General features: G+C 42.2%; 1 protein-coding gene across 1 annotated transcript; it reads right to left on the bottom strand.

Annotated features, from left to right (window-relative positions):
* Positions 1–271: 271 nt before the first annotated feature.
* Positions 272–18782, bottom strand: HMGCS2 (3-hydroxy-3-methylglutaryl-CoA synthase 2). Its single transcript, XM_052637837.1, has 9 exons — positions 18679–18782; positions 12444–12898; positions 8887–9012; positions 8159–8323; positions 6251–6416; positions 3664–3834; positions 2347–2453; positions 1617–1742; positions 272–378 (listed from the first exon to the last, which is right to left on the bottom strand). Exons 1-9 carry the CDS (start codon positions 18780–18782, stop codon positions 272–274), a joined length of 1527 nt encoding a protein of 508 aa, XP_052493797.1.
* Positions 18783–19001: the final 219 nt, after the last annotated feature.

Genomic DNA, 19001 nt, shown 5'->3' with positions numbered 1-19001 from the left:
CTGTTATATAACACAGGGGGCTCAGCTAGGTGCTCTGTGATGACCTAGATGGGTGGAATTGGGGTGGTGGGTGGGAGGGAGGTCTAAGAGGGAGGGGATATATGTATACATAGAGCTGATTCACTTTGTTGTATAGCAGAAACGAGCACAACATTGTAAAGCAATTACACTCCCGATAAAAATATAAAAGAAGTGAAAAAGAAAGAATTGCATCTGTTGCCCAGAAGAAAAACTTTAAGCCACTAACACTCGAAAATTTCACTCACCACCTTTAGACGGGACGCCGGGCGTACTTTCGGCGATATAGCTCATCCACTCGCTCCAGGTACCAAGTGCCTGGGAAAAGGCTGTTCTTATCACCAGGTGGTGAGAAATTCACTATGGAACAGGAAGGGAGGCAGTATTCACAAAGGGCTCTATGGGGCTGAGGAAGAGAAAATGGTAACAGGGACATCCAGAGCTTCATGTGGAGCTCTCCTGGCTGTGCTGCAAGGGGTGGTGAGGTCGCCTTGTCTACACCCAGCAGAACTCTGGGCTAGCAGAAGAACCAGAAGCAGCTGCCTTGTGGCTGGTACCTAAGACTTGTTGACTAGAAATTTTATTATAAGATACGCTGCTTTCCTACAGTAAACAGGCCCTTCCTCCATTGAAATCTTCATCATGTCCTTCTACCGAAGGTACCGAGCTTGAGGGGTACCTCAGAGAATCCTGTCTTCTAATAGACACTTCCTTCCTAGCCCTAAGTTTTCCAATTCTGATTCTCTGTTTGCCCATTAACATTCATCTCAGAGGCCTTATCTTTAACTGTTTCCTTTTTCGGTCTAACATGTTCCCGGGTCCAGATAAAAACTGACTAATGACTAAGTTTAGGGGTTTTTTTGGAACATTCTCAGTTGCATAACTTCAGTCCTCTTTTCAGTGCAAATCATGGGTCCCACGTTTTGCTTGAAAAAATATGGTTACCCTGGTTTTAAAATCACCGTTTGGTTTCTCCAGTCTGAAATTTAGCTTTGGTTTACTTTTCCTTTGTTGCTTTTTGGGGGCAGTTTTTTTGTTTTATATTTGATAAGGAAAGGGGGCAATTGGAAGGAAATCATAGTATTTGCCGATAACATCATTCATTAATTAATTCATTAATCTCTGGCAATCCTGCAAAGTTGGTATGGTTTTAGAAAGGAAGCAACTCAGAAAAGTTCAATAATTTTCTCAAAAATAGAGGGCAAGTGTCACAGGTCAGTTTAGACTTGGATTTCTGGCTCCAAAGTCTGGGCATTTTCAACCATTGCTTAGATACCATCAGTATTTTCAAAGACCATACATCTGGCTTCCATGGGACTTCATTGTCCAGTATGTATCCTGTTTTGGGTGGCTATCTATATTTTGTACTGGGAAGCCACATGCTGCCTCCTACCTCTTCCCAACTCTGCCTTCTGCTTCCCAACTCAGTTTGTCCCCCTTTGCACCAAACAACCCTTTTTCCCAATCATATATCACAGAAATCAGTACTCTCACTTGCTATATTCTAGACTGCTGATGAATTCCTGCCACTCAGCTACTGGCATAGAAGCTGAGAAAAATTGCCTTCCCCTTCTCTCTTTCCACCTTTTTTTTCTTACTCTTGTGGTAGTATTGTTCTCTTTGGTTCATTATTTCTGTGAACTCCTCAGGAGACACACGCTTCCGGGAGGCAAGACGTTTCTGCAGGTCTGATGTACTGGATACCAGCTTCTCCAGCGGGGAGCCTGGGAAGCAAAAGCAAGACCCGTAAACTTACATCGTTGTCATAACTGCTACCAAGCACAAGTCTAGTATAGGGTCAGCTCTGTGGGAGCTGCTGCTCCAAGGAAAAGTGCTCAGTGTATGGCTTAGAATGTCAAGAAATGATCAAGATCATCAAAAACAGCATTAGCAAAACTAAGGCAGACCTTCATTTCGTCAAGGTGTATCCCATTTAGTGCTTTGATGTACGCCCTTGATTACATCCATCATAAAATAATCAGCACATTTTTACTGGATATCTCAAACCCATCAACTTCTCTTTAGTCAGTTGTAATCAAACCATGACTACCTCTGGCCTAGACTATTTGTTGAAACAAACTAATTGGTTTCCCCGTATTCACCTTTGTTCCTCAACAATCTAGTCTCTAATCAGTAGCCAGGGAAGTACTTCGAATATGTAAAATAGACAAGCTTATTCCATTGCTTAAATCCCTTCAGGGCTTTCCTTTGTTCTTAGTCACAGCAAAATTCTGTCAGGATGGGAGCTTTAGTAGTGGTGGAGCAGAAAATGGTTTCTTTTCCCAGATGGAACTGGCCAGAAGTGCCTGAACAAAAGACTGGACTCACCCAGAGAAGCATCCTGGGACACCCGGAAAGAAAAGAAACTTGCTGCCAAACCAGAGCCATAAGAGAAGGCACCGATCCTGGAGCCAGCCAAGTCTTGGGCAGAGTGACTACAAGGAGAGGAATCAAACCCAGAAAAACACATCAGCGTTATATTCTGCTCTGCAAATAAACTGCCGATCTAGTCAACCTCTTGCAACTAGAAACAGGCTCTGGGCACTCTACACAAAGAGGGAGTTTTGGAAGATCCTGGGAGTAGGCCCCAAAGGAAGAAAACTTGCCAAGAGGAGAACACCTAAAACCCAAGATATCACAGTGAGCACAACAGAATTTCTGGGATATAAAAGGAACTTCTCCCTACCCATGAAGACAAGACAAATTCAGTGAACTCTGAAGTTACCTCCAAGTGGGGGTCAGACCATTGGATTCACCTCAGGGCTCCCATGTTGACTGGCAATGCTTCAGGAGTTGTAAATTTTTAAATTATCTTCTCGTTAGTAATAATCTGAACAAGTCCAACCATACATGTATATATTTTTTCTTATGTTATATACATGCACTATAAGTATTTTTTTATAAACTCTACAAAACTGAATATCTATTTAAAAACTAACACTGGGGCACCTGCTGAGCTTTTACTGTTTTAATTGCTTTTGACATTTAACATTCATCAAAATTTTAGATGGTAGGTATTGTTATTATACAAATTTTATAGTTGGGAAAAATGAGGACTGTAATAGTCATTTTTCCAAGGTCAAAGTTAGTAGGTGGTAAAGAGATTTGAACATAAATTGTGGGTTCGAAAACTACAATGCTTTACTGAGTATAGACATTTTAAATGGATGAGATAAAAATATGCATAAAAATTCTCCTATTTTCTTGATGTACCCAAACAGATCTTGCACATCTGCTGGCATGATACATGCATTTCAGTTTGGAAAAAGTGTTAGTCATGTCTGACTCTTTGCAAACCCAAGGACTCTAGCCTCCCAGGCTGCTCTGTCTGTGGAGTTCTCCAGGCAAAGATACTGGAGTGAGTAGACATCCCCTTCTCCAGGGGAATCTTCCCTCCCCAAAAATCACACCTGGATTTCCTGCATTGCAGGCAGATTCTTTATCATCTGACCCAGCAAGGAACCACTGTTTAATACTGATGGTCAATCTACCTACACATACACCTTTAAAATACATTTCTTTCATTTTCCTTCCTTCCTTCTTTCCTTTGTGAAAAAATTCTGTGCGAGTAAAGGAATGAAACTTGGTTGACCCTTCAGACCAGAGGCCAGAGTAAGAGCAGGTAGGGACAGGTGCAGTACTCACTGGGCCAGAAGTGAGGCCAGGCATCCATACAGGGATGAGGTGTACATATTCCCGTTGTACGTGGAGAGGTAGAGGGAGTTCTTGGTTTTCTTATTGAACATGTTCAGGGAGGCTTTTAGAAATGCTTTATCTACCTCCTTATTGGTGTAGGTGTCTTCCAGCTTTAGTCCCCTGTGAGGCAGCCAAAGAAATAGGTCATAGGAGAAGACACATGAAGGAGGAAGGCAGCAAGCAGAAAGTATAACAGCTACTGGAGAGAAGACTTTGGAACACATGTTTTTATTATAGAATATTCGGAAATACAGAAAATACAGAGGAAGTGTCACTGACAGTCTTGCCGCTCAGAGAGAGAGCATCAGTCATAGTTTTCTTATGGAATCCATTCCAACTTTTACAGTCTATTGAAAAATAAAACCATGCTATACATTCTGTTTAGCATGCTTTCTTAACTAATTTTCTCTATAACATGAAATCATCTCCTTTAGCCTTATTTTTAAAGACTGCAAAATAGACCATGATAGGATGTACCCCTCTTTAACCAAACTCCCCATTTCTATCCTCATTAGCTGAAGCCGTGAATAGCTACATGCTATTTTTTTTAATGAAACAAACATTTTTTTCCATTAAAACCTTTTTTATACAATTTTTAAAAGTTATTGTCCTTTTACAGTTATTACAAAATGTTGGCTATATTCCCCATGTTGTACAATACTTCCTTGTAGCCTATTTTATACCACTGTATATCTATTGGAGTGTACCACTGATGTCTGTCTGTGCTCAGGCACTCAGTCGTGTCCGACTCTTTGTGATCCCATGGATTGTCACGCGCCAGGCTCCTCTGTCCATGGGGATTCTCCAGGCAAGAACACTGGACTGGGTTGCCATGCCCTCCTCCAGGGGATCTTCCTGACCCAGGGATGGAACCTGTGTCTCTGGTGTCTCCTTCATTTCAGGCAGATTCTTTACTGCTGAACCACCAGGAAAGCCTGATATCTAGCTAATGGAGTAGTAATCCACTGTATATCTAAACCACATCTTCTTCAATCGTTCATCTATTGATGGACCCAGGTTGCTTCCACATCTTGGCAATTGTCAATAATACTGATCTGAACATCAGAGTGCAGGTATCTTTTCAAAAAAATTTTTTTTCCAATATATACCCAGGAGTGAAATTGCTGGGTCACGTGGTAGGTGGTTTTTTTTTTTTTTTTTGAGAAATAACTACATGTTCTTTTAAAAAGGTGAAATTACTGAGCCAAAGTTATAAACATCTTTAAGGCTTTTGATTTGTGTTTCCCTATTACTCCCCCAAATCCGTCCACTATTGCTCACTTTCTCATAGCCTTAAGTCTGGATATTCAAATTTTTTAAAGGCTATGTAAAGAAAACATAGGGCTTCCGTCCTAGCTCAGTTGGTAAAGAATCTGCCTGAAATACAGGAGACCCAGGTTCAATCCCTGGGTTGGAAAGATCCCCTGGAGAAGGAAATGGCAACCCACCCCAGTATTCTTGCCTGGAGAATCCCCAGAGACAGAGGTGCCTGGTGGGCAGTCCATGGGGTTGCAAAAAGTCAGACACACTGAGTGACTAAGCACGCACATAAAGAAAACATTGTTTATATGCATTACTAATGGGCATGCGCATTTAAAAATATGCATATGTGCATTTCTTCCCTGAGGAAATTTCTTGTCCATATCTTCTATTTAGTGGGCTTATCTTATTACTGATGAAACTTTCATATGCTAAAAATATTAGCCTATTATTTTTGATATATGTTAAAATTTTTTCCATGGGGCAGTCTTAGAAGAAGCGTTTGTACTAACTTTGCTGTTTTGGTTGGTTAATAGCAGGGTTAGCAGTAGTAGTTAGAAATGGGGACAGATGTTGGTAGAATACTCTAAAACTTGAAATGAGAAGATACCAAGAAGAAAGGGAAAGATTCCCTTCCCAGTGAGATCTCTTTGTGTTGAAGTTTCTTTATTTCTAAATTGCATCAATAAACAGCATTCTCCCTGCTTTATTGAAATCCAAGGAGGGGGAGTATGCTGGACTATCCCTTTTTCATAGATAAGGGGGAGGAGGCAACAAGTTAGACATTCTTTAAGGCAATGGCAAGTAAGAAAGACCAGACCTTCCCCAAGTTGCTATCCTGCAGTGTGATTATTTGTTTCTAGGTGTTTCTGTACAGACTGTGAGCTCCTTTAGGTGGGGAACATGAAGTCACACCCACTTTTATGTCCCTAGAGTTTCATATGATGCCTGGCACACAGTTGATATTCATAACATGTTTCTTGCCCGAATGATTTTGGCACACTCCCTTTCCCTTTTTCTTATTCTCTGAAACTTCTTGAAGTCACCTGATTGACAGGTGCCAGCAGGGTCCCTCTGCTCCCTGAGATACAAGGTGAGGTCCTTACGTAGACAATAACCCAGTAACCCACACGAGGACTTGATGTCATTTCTACTATGTTAGAGGATTGTTGTTTTTACCTCACAGGAGTGGCTAGTCATCCAGATTCAAGGCATGAGGAAGCCCCTTCATTCTCACCCCTCATGAGCCTCTAGGCTCCTCCTGAACAGGACTCACCTGAAGGCCTCCAACCCCTTGTAGATGCCAGTCTGTGTGTCACCACTGGCCAACAGGAAGTCATTGAACATCAGGCGGGCCAGGGATTTCTGGACTAACTTGCAGAAAGGCGTGTGAAAAATCATATACTGCACATCATCGAGAGTGAAAGGCCGATCGATGCCAGCTGGAAGAAGAAGTATGAAAGCAAGGATACAGTGTGTTCTAAGGACTCCCAGAGAACGAGCTCCTACCTACAGTGAACACACAGTTTGTTCATTTTACAAGCATTTTACCGAGCACTTTCCCAGGTGGTGCTAGTGCTGAAGAACCTGCTGCTAACATGGAGATGTAAGAGGTGTGGGTTCGATCCCTGGGTCGGGAAGATCCCCTGGAGGAGGACACAGCAACCCCCTCCAGTATTCTTGCCTGGAGAATCCCCAGGGACAGAGGAGCCTGGCAGGCTACAGTCCATAGGGTTGCAAAGATTCGGACAGGACTGAAGTGACTTTGCATGCACACTACTCGTAAAAAAGGAAAAAAAAATCAATGTTTTCTTCCTTTCTGCCAGTGCCAACTTCCGTGACAGATAATTCCTCAAATCAACCTCATATCGTATTGTTTTCTCTATTTTCCAGAGGAGAAAACAGGGTCTCCAAAATACGAAGCTAAGTTACATGTCCGAGGTCACTCAGCTTGAAAACAGCTGATTTTGGCTTTAGGTTCCAGTGTCTCTGACTCTACACTCCAGACCCTCTTTCACTCCAAAGAGAAGACCAGTGCACCCTTTCCCCTTAGAAAGTTTACAGTTTGGTGCTGAGATTCAAAGCAGCGTTGATCAAATTCGATATGAGAATGAGGGGTACAATTAAAATGTCATGAGTTCAGAGGGTGCCAGAGCAATTGTTCTGGTTTAATTGCTAAGTCGTGCCCAACTCTTTGGGACCCCATGGACTGTAGCCCGCCAGGCTCCTCTGTCCATGGGATTTCCCAGGCCAGAATACTGGAGTGGGTTGCCATTTCCTTTTCTAGGGAATCTTCCCGACCCATGGGTTAAGTCTCCTGCATTGCAGATGGACTCTTTACCATCTGAGCTACCAATTAGCCAGTAGCAATTTTACAATGGGTGGGCAGAGGCTGAGAGGTCTAAGTTGACTCCTTTCTCATGGGGGCAAACTGCATTCCCACCAGCGCAGTGGAAAGAGCCAAGATGCTTTAGGCCACCCCTAGAGCATCTGTGCTCTGACGCTTCAGCATATGCCTTTTCCCACGCTAAAAGCTGCGTTTTTCAGACACCCAGCTAGGCACAGCCAAACAGGTAAGAACACTTTTTATTTTTATTTTTTTAAGGTAAGTAAGTTTCTCTGTATTTTAAAAATAAGATTTGTTTCTTATCTGATTATGAAATCGGCACATATTTTTTAGCAGAAAACTTCAGAAACGAAAGGTGAAAATAAAATTAACTTGCAAAGCTACCATGCAGAGAAAGAAAATTACTGATAACACTTAAGTATATTGAAAATATAGGTAAGAATTTTCAACATCAATCAGACTTTAAAAGGTGGCAAACTATAAACTGAGTCAAATCACCCCTGACTTCAACAGAAATGAATCCTAGCACCCACAAGACATGGTCATTCTGACTCACACACTACCTCCCCAGGTGGCTGACACCTACAGGCTTCAGCTGTGGCTTAGGGTTGTTTACTTTCTTTCACTCAGTTCAAGTTAAAGGCAATTTCATACTTGACTTTGGATGACTTCCAAAGGGACTTCAGCCTAGACCCGGGAAAGCATGTAAGAAGAAGATGTGAAATAATTCTCTTGTGATCATTTGCAGAGGAGAAAAGAGTCCTTGTGTTAAGAGTTTGGGACACACTCTCAGCCTCATGTAAGTAGTCTGTGACTTGGGCCCTCTGAGCCCCATACCTTGCTTCCACTGTTTCTCGATCTTTTGACGGTAAAATGCGTAACATTTGTCCAGGGCCCGTAAGTAGCACTGGATGGAGAGCTTCCCATCCACCAGTGGGTACTCTGAAGTCACATCTGGTTTGTAGAAGTCGTACACGTTCTCCATGTGGGTTCCTCTAAGCCCTGGTGAGGCACACAGAGGGATTCAGAAACTGCACAGTGCAGCCCATATTGAGCAGAGAGGGTGGGAAATCCATGTACAAGCAGCACCCTTGTCTTTATGTTCATGCCCAAGCCCAAGGCCCACTGATTATCCCTCAGGTGTTCAAAGGGAGTTAATTAGATGAATGCCTTTTTATAAGTGAGATGTATATTTCTATTTCCACACCTATATGGGCTTAAAGAAATCTGGAACAGACTCCAAAAGTCTCAAAGGAAAGCTCTTACTTTATAGCCTATTATTTTCTTTCATTTTCAATGGTCACTTTAGCTCCCAAAGGGTCCTTGTCAGCAGCACAAATGCCATTTGATCCAAACACCATTATCCTGATGTGTGATGGTATAGATGAAGCCACCTTGCTGATCCTTCTCTTCCCTTTCTCCCTGCCCTCTGCTCCCCAGTGTAGTCTTTTGCAGGCTACTTCAGCCCTGAATGTTCCAGTTGGGAATTAAGAGCTAAGAGCTAAGCATTTGGCCATGCCATGCAGTCCCCTGGTACCGTGTTTACTGCACAGTGTACTACAAACCTCTCTCGAGGACCAGAGGGGCCTCGGGCCCAACCAGCATTGCCACAGCTCCAGCCCCGCCTGTGGGGCGAGCATTACCACTGGGGTAGACGGCGATGTCCCCACAGACCACCAGTGCGTAGCGACCTGTAAAGAGAAAAGAAATAATTATTACTGCCAAATCTCCAGTAGAGTGAAAGCCTCCTCTATGCCAGGCACAATTTTAGGTCCTGGCAATAGATAACTGAACCAAAATAAAAATTCCTGCCCCCGTGAAAGTTACACTCTAGTGAAGTGTAAATGACATTGCACCGGAAATGCAACGTCAAAACTCAGTGTTCTCTGACTCAGGCTGTAAAAATTCCTCATTTATTCAACAAAAAATTCATAAATCAGCACTTTTGAAAATAATTTAGGTTTGTACTCTTTGTAGTGCTATAGTGGAAATTCTTTCCAAATCACAGAAGGCCAAACGATGGGAAGGAAACTAATATTTGAAATCCTAGACACCAGTTATCCTCAAACAATCCTTTAAACAATCCATTGAGTCAGGTAATGTCCACATTTGTAGAGGACAACATTGCCTTCCAGAGAGTTCAGGTAATTTGTCTAAGGTCACCCATTTAGTGAATATGGAATTTTGTATTCAAACTCAGTTCTGACTGGATCCCAAACAAGGCGCTTTGAAAAATCTAGTACCACTTTCTTTGTGAGAAGAATTAATGTTCAGTAACCACATTTAATGTAGATGATCTATGAAATTACTTCTCTAATAGGCAGATGATTATTCAATAAATAACCGTTGTCTTGAATATTATTTGTTACTTCTTCATCTAGTACAGCTTGCTCCTAAACGTGGGTATGTGGAAAAGACACGGCAGTACTTTTAGTATTCTACCTAACCTGTCAGAAACAGTTATCTCCTCTTTATAGACAAAGGAATTGGGGCCCAGAGAACTGAAGTCACTTGCCTAAAGTCACACAGCTAACAGATGATGGGATAGTGATTTCGTCAGAATTCCAACCCAAATTCACTGAAACCCAACAATTTTCTGTTAAGACTTTTTAACCACACCAACAAAACAGTATTTTTTCTCCCCAATTATATATATATGAATATAAAAATAATATATAAAAGTATAAGATAAATATATAACAAATAAACATAATCTATATAAGCAAAATTTATATGTTATATAAAATTTGGAAACTATAAAAGAGTATTTATTAATACAAGCCATTAAGGAAGAGACCAGTAAATTTGATTACCTAAAAATGAAAACTTTCTATCAGAAATACAAAAGACAAACTGGGGATGTATTTGTAATACTTACAGCCAACAAAAAATTATTTTCCTTCATAGCTAAATGTCTCATCAGAAAGGTATATAATAGGAAAATGGCCAATAAACATCATAAAAATATCAAAATTCTCTTATAACAAAGGGAAATCAATGATACTATACTTTACTTATTAAGCTAACAAAGATTAGAAAGTTTGAAGTTAGAAAGTAGATTCCAACAATATGTTAGTACAATCTGAAGAGCAATTTGGCACATTCTATCAAACTTTTTAATTAAACGATCCTGCAGTTCCACTTCTAGGAATCTATTCTTACAACATATAGCTATGAGCATGCAAAGCTACTGTCTTAAATATTAACACTTTTTATAATAATTGCAAAAAATATACAACAATCTAAATATCCATCCATATGGGACTAAGGTTTGGTGTACCCATCAATAGAATTTATAATGTCTTTTAAAAGAATGAGGTAGATCTTATGTGTATCTAGAGATATCTATAGGCTAACCTCTAAGACCTGGTAAAGATAAGGAATAATGTGTGCAATGTTAAAAAGTGAATAGATAAGTATATGCTTACAGGTACATACATAGAAAATTTCTGAAAGAAGGAATCCATGGAAACTATGAGGATTAAATTCTGGGAATTGGTAATGGGGTGTCAAAGGAAAATTTTTCTTTACTTTGAACACTTGTCTATCAGTATATACACACACACACACACATATATACATATACACTGTAGATTTCATTTACCTTCACAATAAAAGTTAAGGAAAAATGAGGTCTCTCAGGCAGTTCAAGCCGGTACCACTCTTTCCTTCCCTCATACCTTGCTGTCTCTTTGGAGTGGTTCAAAACTTCTTCGTGAGCTCCAGAACCACCTCCTTCCTTCGAAAGGTCCCAGGTGGATGGTTGGCCAGTTCAGAAGCAGAAATCACATCTACAATGGCCTTGTCTGGTCTTGGAGGTTGCCATTAGGCTCAAACTTAAATATGCTTTTTGTGAAAGTACAGACTAACAATTCACTTCATAATGTTTGTTTAATATTTTTCCCAACAAGATAACAGATTAAAGAAGGATGCATTTGCAGCCCTCTCCTGTGGAATACCCAACCATTCAGCAGAATCTATTCATTTGAAATAACATGCTTAAAGCTGATAATGCCCCCAAATATAGACTCTGATTCTTCACTAAAGGCTGGTGAGTGTCCCTTTAATTTGTACTCTCTAACTAAATGCTTGGTTTGACAGATTGGTGGTGTTGGTAGTAGGGGTTGCTGGAGAAATAATGATACAAATACCAAGCAAGAGCACTGTAAGGACAGATTTGAGGATGTAGAGTCTGGAACATCACAAATCAATGGAACTGTTAATGGTGAAGCCATGCAGGACAATCAGAAAAACACTGAATGGGTGTATGGCATTGTACTGCCTTGCTGCACGAACAGAGAAAAACCCTTACACTCTTCTTGGCCTCTATGAGGAATACTGGGTTAGATAATATCTAAGGTCCCCACCAACATCAAGATTTCATAATTAATTTTTAAATTAATGCTTATTATGCTTTCTAAAGTTTTAAGTTCTACTTTCCAACTTAGTAAATGGAGGGCCTTGTCTGTCCAGGAACTGTTTTTTCACATCTCCATTAATACCATGTTTAATCGTATCAGCCCCAGAAAGCAGGCAGGCAAATAAAAACTCCGAGTCTCATAGAGGTTAAGGGACTTGTCATTAGTTATTGATAAAGCTAGGTTTCTAATTCTCCTAGGAACCATGTGAGGGAGAGAGGGTAGAAATACCCTGTGTCATAGTCTATCCTGGGTGCTTTCTCCTTAACACCTATACTTGTTTAAATCTCTTAACATCACCAATCTCTTTGTCCCTTAGAGACTTAAGAGAAATCTTAGAGAAACAGGAACACTGAGTGGGAAATACACTGAATTTGGTTTGGTTTCTTGCTCCTGCCACACATGACATGCAAATTATTAGATTCTCCTTTTTTTTCATCCATAAAACAGGTATGACATCCACTTCGTAGTGTGTGATGAGGACTCAGTAAGAAGCTGTGTGGACATGCTCCCTGAATAACTGTATGAAACCATTCAAGTCTGAGGGGTTGCTGTCACTGTGGTCATTGGATGATCACAACAGCTGTGTGTGTAATGTGTCCTTTCTTTGGTGGATGAACCTACCCGGGGAACAGAGAAGCAAAACTGAGGCTTCAGCATCTACCCCAGCTCCCTTCTTACATAAGGCCTCTGGCAGCACATACCATCCCAGGAGCTGGATTCCATCCAGTTGGCAGCATTGAAGAGGGAGGCAGTGCCACCGTAGCAGGCATTGGTGGTATCTATGCCCTCAATGTCAGTGTTGCCTGAATCCTGGAAGAGCTCCATGAGCACTGTTTTGACAGCCTTGGACTTATCGATGATGGTCTCAGTGCCCACTTCCAGGCGGCCCACAGAGTCCCAGGGGAGCTGCGTGCGCTCCATCAGCTGTTGCACCACCGTCAGGCACAGGGAATTGACATCCTCCTGGACTGAGCAGAAGCCCATCTGGGTCTGGCCCAAGCCCACGGTGTACCTCCCTGCCTCCACCTTGTTGAACTTCTCCAGCTCTGTTTGGTCCACATATTGGGCTGGAAAGTAGACCTCCATGGCAAGAATACCCACATCCTTTGGCCAAGTATCTGTTTTGGCCAAGGGGACAGCCGGAACTGTAGAAAAACTGTAACAGAGAAAGCAATCAAAATTCCGTGAATGGTCTCTAGCTAGTTTCCTTAAAAGACAATATAGCAATCATTTCATTCATTTTAAAAAATATATTTTGAAGATATCAGATACAAATTTAGGATTGTTCTATTTTTTCAAAATTTAGTATTTTTTATTGTATACAAGCATTTATATTGAATCCATTAAAATTTTTTTTAATGTTAAATCTTCATGACCTGCCTCGACTTCAATTTTTCCTTTTAGCTTATTAAACAAGTCAGTTTAATTATAATTGAAAAGAATAGATAAGATTTTGCTAGGTTTGCGGAGGATTCTGGATTATGGCCATATTTGATCTGACTCCAAAGTCAATAAAATTATTAATTACTAAGAAGGGATCCCCAAACACTTCCTTTTAGAATTGAAAGCCCATGAAGTTCAAATGTACTTTGTAATTGGATATTTCCAAACTAATATTAAATAACAAATCTTTAATTAGTGTGCATAAAATTAAAATTCACTTACAGAGAATTAAAGTGGAATTTGAAGTTCTCATAACCCAAACCAATATGAAGCTGAGAAATTCAATTTCTCAGTCTCTTTTCTGTTACAACATATAATGTGCTTTATTTTGCATTGTTATTCCATTTTTATCAGATGAATACAAATTTAGAATTGCTGTATTTTTCTGTTTAATTTACCCTTTTATCCTTGGTAATTGTCCCTTTGGTATTTTTATGGCTAAATACATGTGGAACAAGCAAAGGCTGTAGGAATATAGAAGGCTGAGAGGGAAATTCTATTTTTTATTTTTAATTTTTGGCTGTACCCTGTGGCATGTGGGACCTTAGCGCCTGACCAGGAATCAACTCAGGCCCTCTGCCTTGGAAGGCAGAGTCTTAACCACTGAACCTCCAAGGAAGTTCCAAGGGCAATTCTAAATGGAAGTAGAGAAAAAGTGGAGAAAAGGTCAGTAAAGAGGGAAGAGATAAATTTTCTTTCCTGGACCCACCACCTCAGATTCCTAATCCCCCTGGAGATCTGGAATTTCTCTTTCTAGCTAGCAGTGAAGAACTCACCAAGCACATCTTCCCTTTGTTCCATATAAAAGTACCTGAAAGCTGGTTACTTTAGAAATACTCTTGATTTTCCAGATGTTGAAAGGAAGGCAAACATTGGTGAAGCGTTCTGCCCAGGGTAACTTCTTAGTTTCTCATGTATTAGAAATATTCTGCCTTGGAACACAGGTTCGGTCCTTGCTCCGGGAGTATCCTTCCTGCTGCCCAGCAACTAAGCCAGTGCACTACAGCTACTGAGCCTGTGCTCTAGAGCCCAGGAATGGAAATTACTGAGCCCGCAGGCTGCAACTACTGAAGCTCCAGTGCCCTAGAGCTTGTGCTCCGCAACAAGAGAAGTCACTGCAATCAGAACCTTGCTCACCACAGCGAAGAATAGACCCCGCTCACCACAACTAAAGAAAGCCTGAGAGCAATGAAGACCCAGTGCCGCCAACAAACGCATAAATCTTTTTTTTTTTTTTTTTTAAGAAATATTCTGTCCTTTCAGTCCTGAGTGCCGCCAGATTCCTTTGACTTGCATCTGGCTACAGAATTCCTGATGGTGGAAGTGATAAGATGGCTCTGCAGGCTTATCAGTTTAGCTCTATGCCACAGAAATTGTAGTTCAGATGGAATGTATCCATCCATCATCCTTAGGACTCAGGGCTTCTCTCTCTCTCTCTCTCTCTTTTTTTTTTCAGGGCTTCTCTTAACACCAGTTTTTCTATAACAGAGGTCATTTTGAAGGACTGCTGGGAGGCAAAAAGTGGATCATGTGATCATAAGATAGTGAGTCTAAGTGATAAATGCTTATTCTTATCGGACAAGGGAGGATCGAAGTTTTGTTCTAAGCCCTATTTATTTGGTGCCACTCAAATAAGTGGAGTCTATACTCTCAAATGTTGGTGGAGGAGCTCCCAGATCTCAGTTCTGTGCTTGACTGGATTTTCCCTCATCCTCATTCTCTCTCTATCTTCTCTAAGCTCACTTCATTTCTCTCCCCAGTGAGAAATCTCAAGCATCAAGGAAAGGTTCCAAGAATAGGTCTCTTGGTAACTTTTGTAACTGTCTTTGTAGGAGATTATTACTTGGAAATGGATTCCAGAGCCTTGAAGAAAAGATATAGATGTTTCCAGAAACATAAGAATACAGGAGTTAAGAGTGTCCATCTAATCATGTACTTTCTCTAAATGCTAATACATATATATATATGCATTAATATACAATATTTGGTGTTCTCTTCCTGATTTAATTCACTTTGTATAACAGACTATAGGTCCATCCACATCTCTACAAATGACCTTATTTCATTCCTTTTAGTTGCTGAGTAGAGACCCTGATGCTGGGAAAGATTGAGGGCAGGAGGAGAAGGGGATGACAGAGAATGAGATGGTTGGATGGCATCACCAACTCAATGAACATGAGTAGACTCTGGGAGTTGGTGATGGACAGGGAGGCCTGGTCTGCTGCAGTTCATGGGGTCGCAAAGAGTCGGACACGACTGAGCGACTGACCTGAATTGAACTGAACTGAACTGAATATTTATAGAGAACGGGCTTGTGGACACAGCGGAGGGTCGTGGGAGGGAGGGCTGAGATGAACTGGGAGATTAGGATTGACACATACACTCCCATGTGTACAATAGCTAGCTAGTGGGAATGTGCTGTTTAGCACAGGGAGCTCAGCTCTGCACTCGGTGATGACCTAGAGGGGTGGGATGGAGCGGGGTGAGAAAGAGGCTCAAGAGGGAGGGAAGGTATATATGTATACATACAGCTGATTCACTTCATTATACAGCAGAAACTTACTCAACATTGTAAAGCAATTATACTCCAATAAAAAAGAATACTATAAAGACAGAAACATAGAGAAAAAACTTATGGATACCAAGGAGGAAAGGAGGCATGGGATGAGTTGGGAGATTGGGACTGACACCATTGAAACTATGTGTAAAATAGATAACTAATGAGAGCCTACTGTATACCATGGGAAACTCTGCTCAGTACTCTGTGGTGACCTAAATGGGAAGGAAATACAAAAAAGAGAGTATACATGTATAGGTATAGCCAATTCACTTTGTTGCACAGCAAAAACTAACACAGCATAACAACTATACTCCAATAAAAACTTTTTAAAAAATAAATTAATTAAAAAGCAAATAATAGCTTTGTTTAGTTTAAAACTGGTTTTGTTCTGGTGTTGCTTGGTTCAAGAACATGCATCAGACTTATATTTCTTTATTCCCTCTCTCCTCTTTAGTGTTTCAAAATTAGTTATTACATACTAGGCACTGTGCCATGGAGGGCTGTGGGGGGTGGAGGGAATGGGTGAGGAAAGGAGATCAAGGTTCTTGGGAGCCTCCTGAACCCGTGAGAGGAATGAGATAAGCACAGACATACTATGTAACCCAACTGAGAGTCAGAATGTGCTAAAGGTCACCAAAAAACCCACAGGAGTTCAAAGGTAGCAGATATCTGTGTGTGGGAGTATCAGGAACGGTTTCAAGGAACGGTTTCAAGGAACGGACTAGATTTGAAGTCGACCTTGATGCGTGAATCGAGTTTCTGCGGATGAAAAATTGGCAGAGGGTCTACAGAGGCAGTGCCATAGCAGGTGGTGATTGAACACGTGAGGATACCTGGAGCAGAGAGTGAAGGGGAGCAGGGGGATAACACATGAGAAAAGCAGGTGGGGAGCCGTGAAGCGGAGGGCACGGTTCTCCCTTAATTTAAAAGGTGGTGAAGCACACGGGGTGGGAGCAGTCCTTCTGGTAGATTTAGAGCCGATGCAGGTTGGGTTAGAGGGAACAGACACACAGAGAAAAGGAGAGTCATAAGGAGCACTCTTAATACCCATCAGGCCATGGAAAATGGGATGAACTGTGCATACACTGAAAAGGAAATGTGAACCCTGATTCCAAGTGTTTGAACCCAGGACGTCAGAAGTGGGGCAGGCTGGTGAGGTCTGAGGTCTGTCTCCTGGAGGGCAGCCAATGATTGCTTATTGAAACAAGCAAATATACGTCAATCCTTTCCTCACAAATGCAAAACCGGGTTAAATTCTGGGACATTTGGCCTGTATGCAGGGGGTGGAGGAGAGCATGGAGGAAGGTGGGGAGTCAGGAAAAAAATAAGAAGGCTAGGGAGTGTCACCTCCTACCCAACACATCCACACACCAGGTTCCCTTGGTACCCAGCGAGGGAAGACCCTGGACCAAAGGTGTTTTTCTAAACATTCAGGGAGGGCTTCCCATGTGGAACTAGTGGTATAGAGCCCACCTGCCAATGCAAGAGATGTAAGAGACATGGGTTCAATCCCTGAGTTGGGAAGATCCCCTGGAGGAGGGCTTGGCAACCTACTGCAGTTTTCTTGCCTGGAGAATCCCATGGACCGAGGAGCCTGGTGTGCTTTAGTTCATAGGGTCATGAACAGCCAGACATGACTGAAGCTACTTAGCACGCACACGCGGGAACTTCCCTTGTGGTCCAGTGGTTAAGAATCTGCCTCCCAATTCAGGGGACACATGTGGTCCAGGAGGATTCCACATGCCATGTAGCAAATAAGCCCGTGTGCCACGACTACTGAGCTTATGTGCTGCAACTACTGAAGCCTGTGCACGTACAGCCTGTGCTCCACCAGAAGAGAAGCCTCCACAATGAAAAGCCCACTCACCAAAACTGGAGAGTAGACTCCGCTCACCACAACTAGAGAAAGCCCACGGCCAGCAATGAAGACCCAGTGCAGTCAACAAGAAAAAGACCCAGTGCAGCAATAAATAAATGAATGAAAGTGAAGTCAGTCATGTCTGACTCTTTGTGACCCCGTGGACTGTAGCCTACCAAGCTCCTCTGTCCATGGGATTCTCCAGGCAAGAATACTGGAGTGGGTTGCCATTTCCTTCTCCAGGGGATCTTCCCGACCCAGGGATCAAAGCCGGGTCTCGAACCCGGGTTTCCCCCATTGGAGGCAGATGCTTTAACCTCTGAGCCACCAGGGAAGCCCAAATAAATGAATAAATAAACATTAAAAATCTATCCAAAGAACTCGATGTAGAGATGGGAGGTAAGAAAAGGCTAGTCCTAAAGTACAGTGGATAGTTTAGGGACCCTAGGGTGCCAGTGGTTGCTGTGTTACATCAGTACTGGGAGACTGTGAGTACTTGGGCCAAACTGGCAGAATGTTTACCAAGGAAAGGAGTGTGTGTGTGCTTCTGTGCACAAGCACATTGCACACACACAGGCAAACTCTGATCTTTTACACTCATGTTCCCCTTTGTTGAAATCAGAGAGCGGAGAAACACCTTCTTCTCCTCAGTCCATTCTGAATCTGGCTGCAGTGACTTGCAGCAGCTGGTTTTACTAACACTGCAGTTGAAGCAGCATCCTGAAGGTCTCAGCAGGGCTTGGGTGAAAGGTGAAAACAGAGCCAGGGAGGAGGATGCCGTGGGCCCTGGCACTGAGATTTCTACTGCTTTGTGCCTCTAGGGGAGTAAAATGTGTTGCTGACATCAGCAGGGGCAGAGGTTTGCTATCCCGGAATTCTGTAAACAGACCTGGGCTGTCTGTTTAGCGATGAGGTAACTGAGACCTTGAGAGGTTAACTTGCTTATCTAAGGCTGTGCCCAAGACTTGTCAACTTTTGACTGGGATTCTAATGAGCCCACATGCCTCTCTTTTACTGGTTCCTCACCACTTCTCAAAGAGTAACCCGTGCAGTCCTGGGGACCAGTGAGACTCACCTGGGGTGGGCTGCGGGGAGAAGGCGGGCAGGCAGGAGGGAAGCTTCTTGCATCACTCTCTTCACTTGCAACACCTGCCTCACTGGAGTCAACAGCCGCTGCATTTTTGGAGGAACGAGCAGGAAGCCAACAATTCACAGTCCTTGGGGGAGATGCCCAGCGGTGTTGGTTTGGGTTTTATAGATCCCGGAGACTCCTGCCTCCGGAAGCCCTGCCCCTGCTTATCGAGGCTCCGTGGCTTCTAGAACTAGGCAAAAGGTCTCATTTAGAATATGGGCGAGTCAAAGAAAAACATCATCTCTCCAACATGTACATAGCTGCCC

The sequence above is a fragment of the Budorcas taxicolor genome, chromosome 3, assembly GCF_023091745.1.
Source record: "Budorcas taxicolor isolate Tak-1 chromosome 3, Takin1.1, whole genome shotgun sequence".
Classification (NCBI taxonomy): Eukaryota; Metazoa; Chordata; class Mammalia; order Artiodactyla; family Bovidae; genus Budorcas; species Budorcas taxicolor.
Note: the sequence above shows the minus strand (reverse complement) of the source record. Positions and strands in the feature narration are given on the sequence as shown.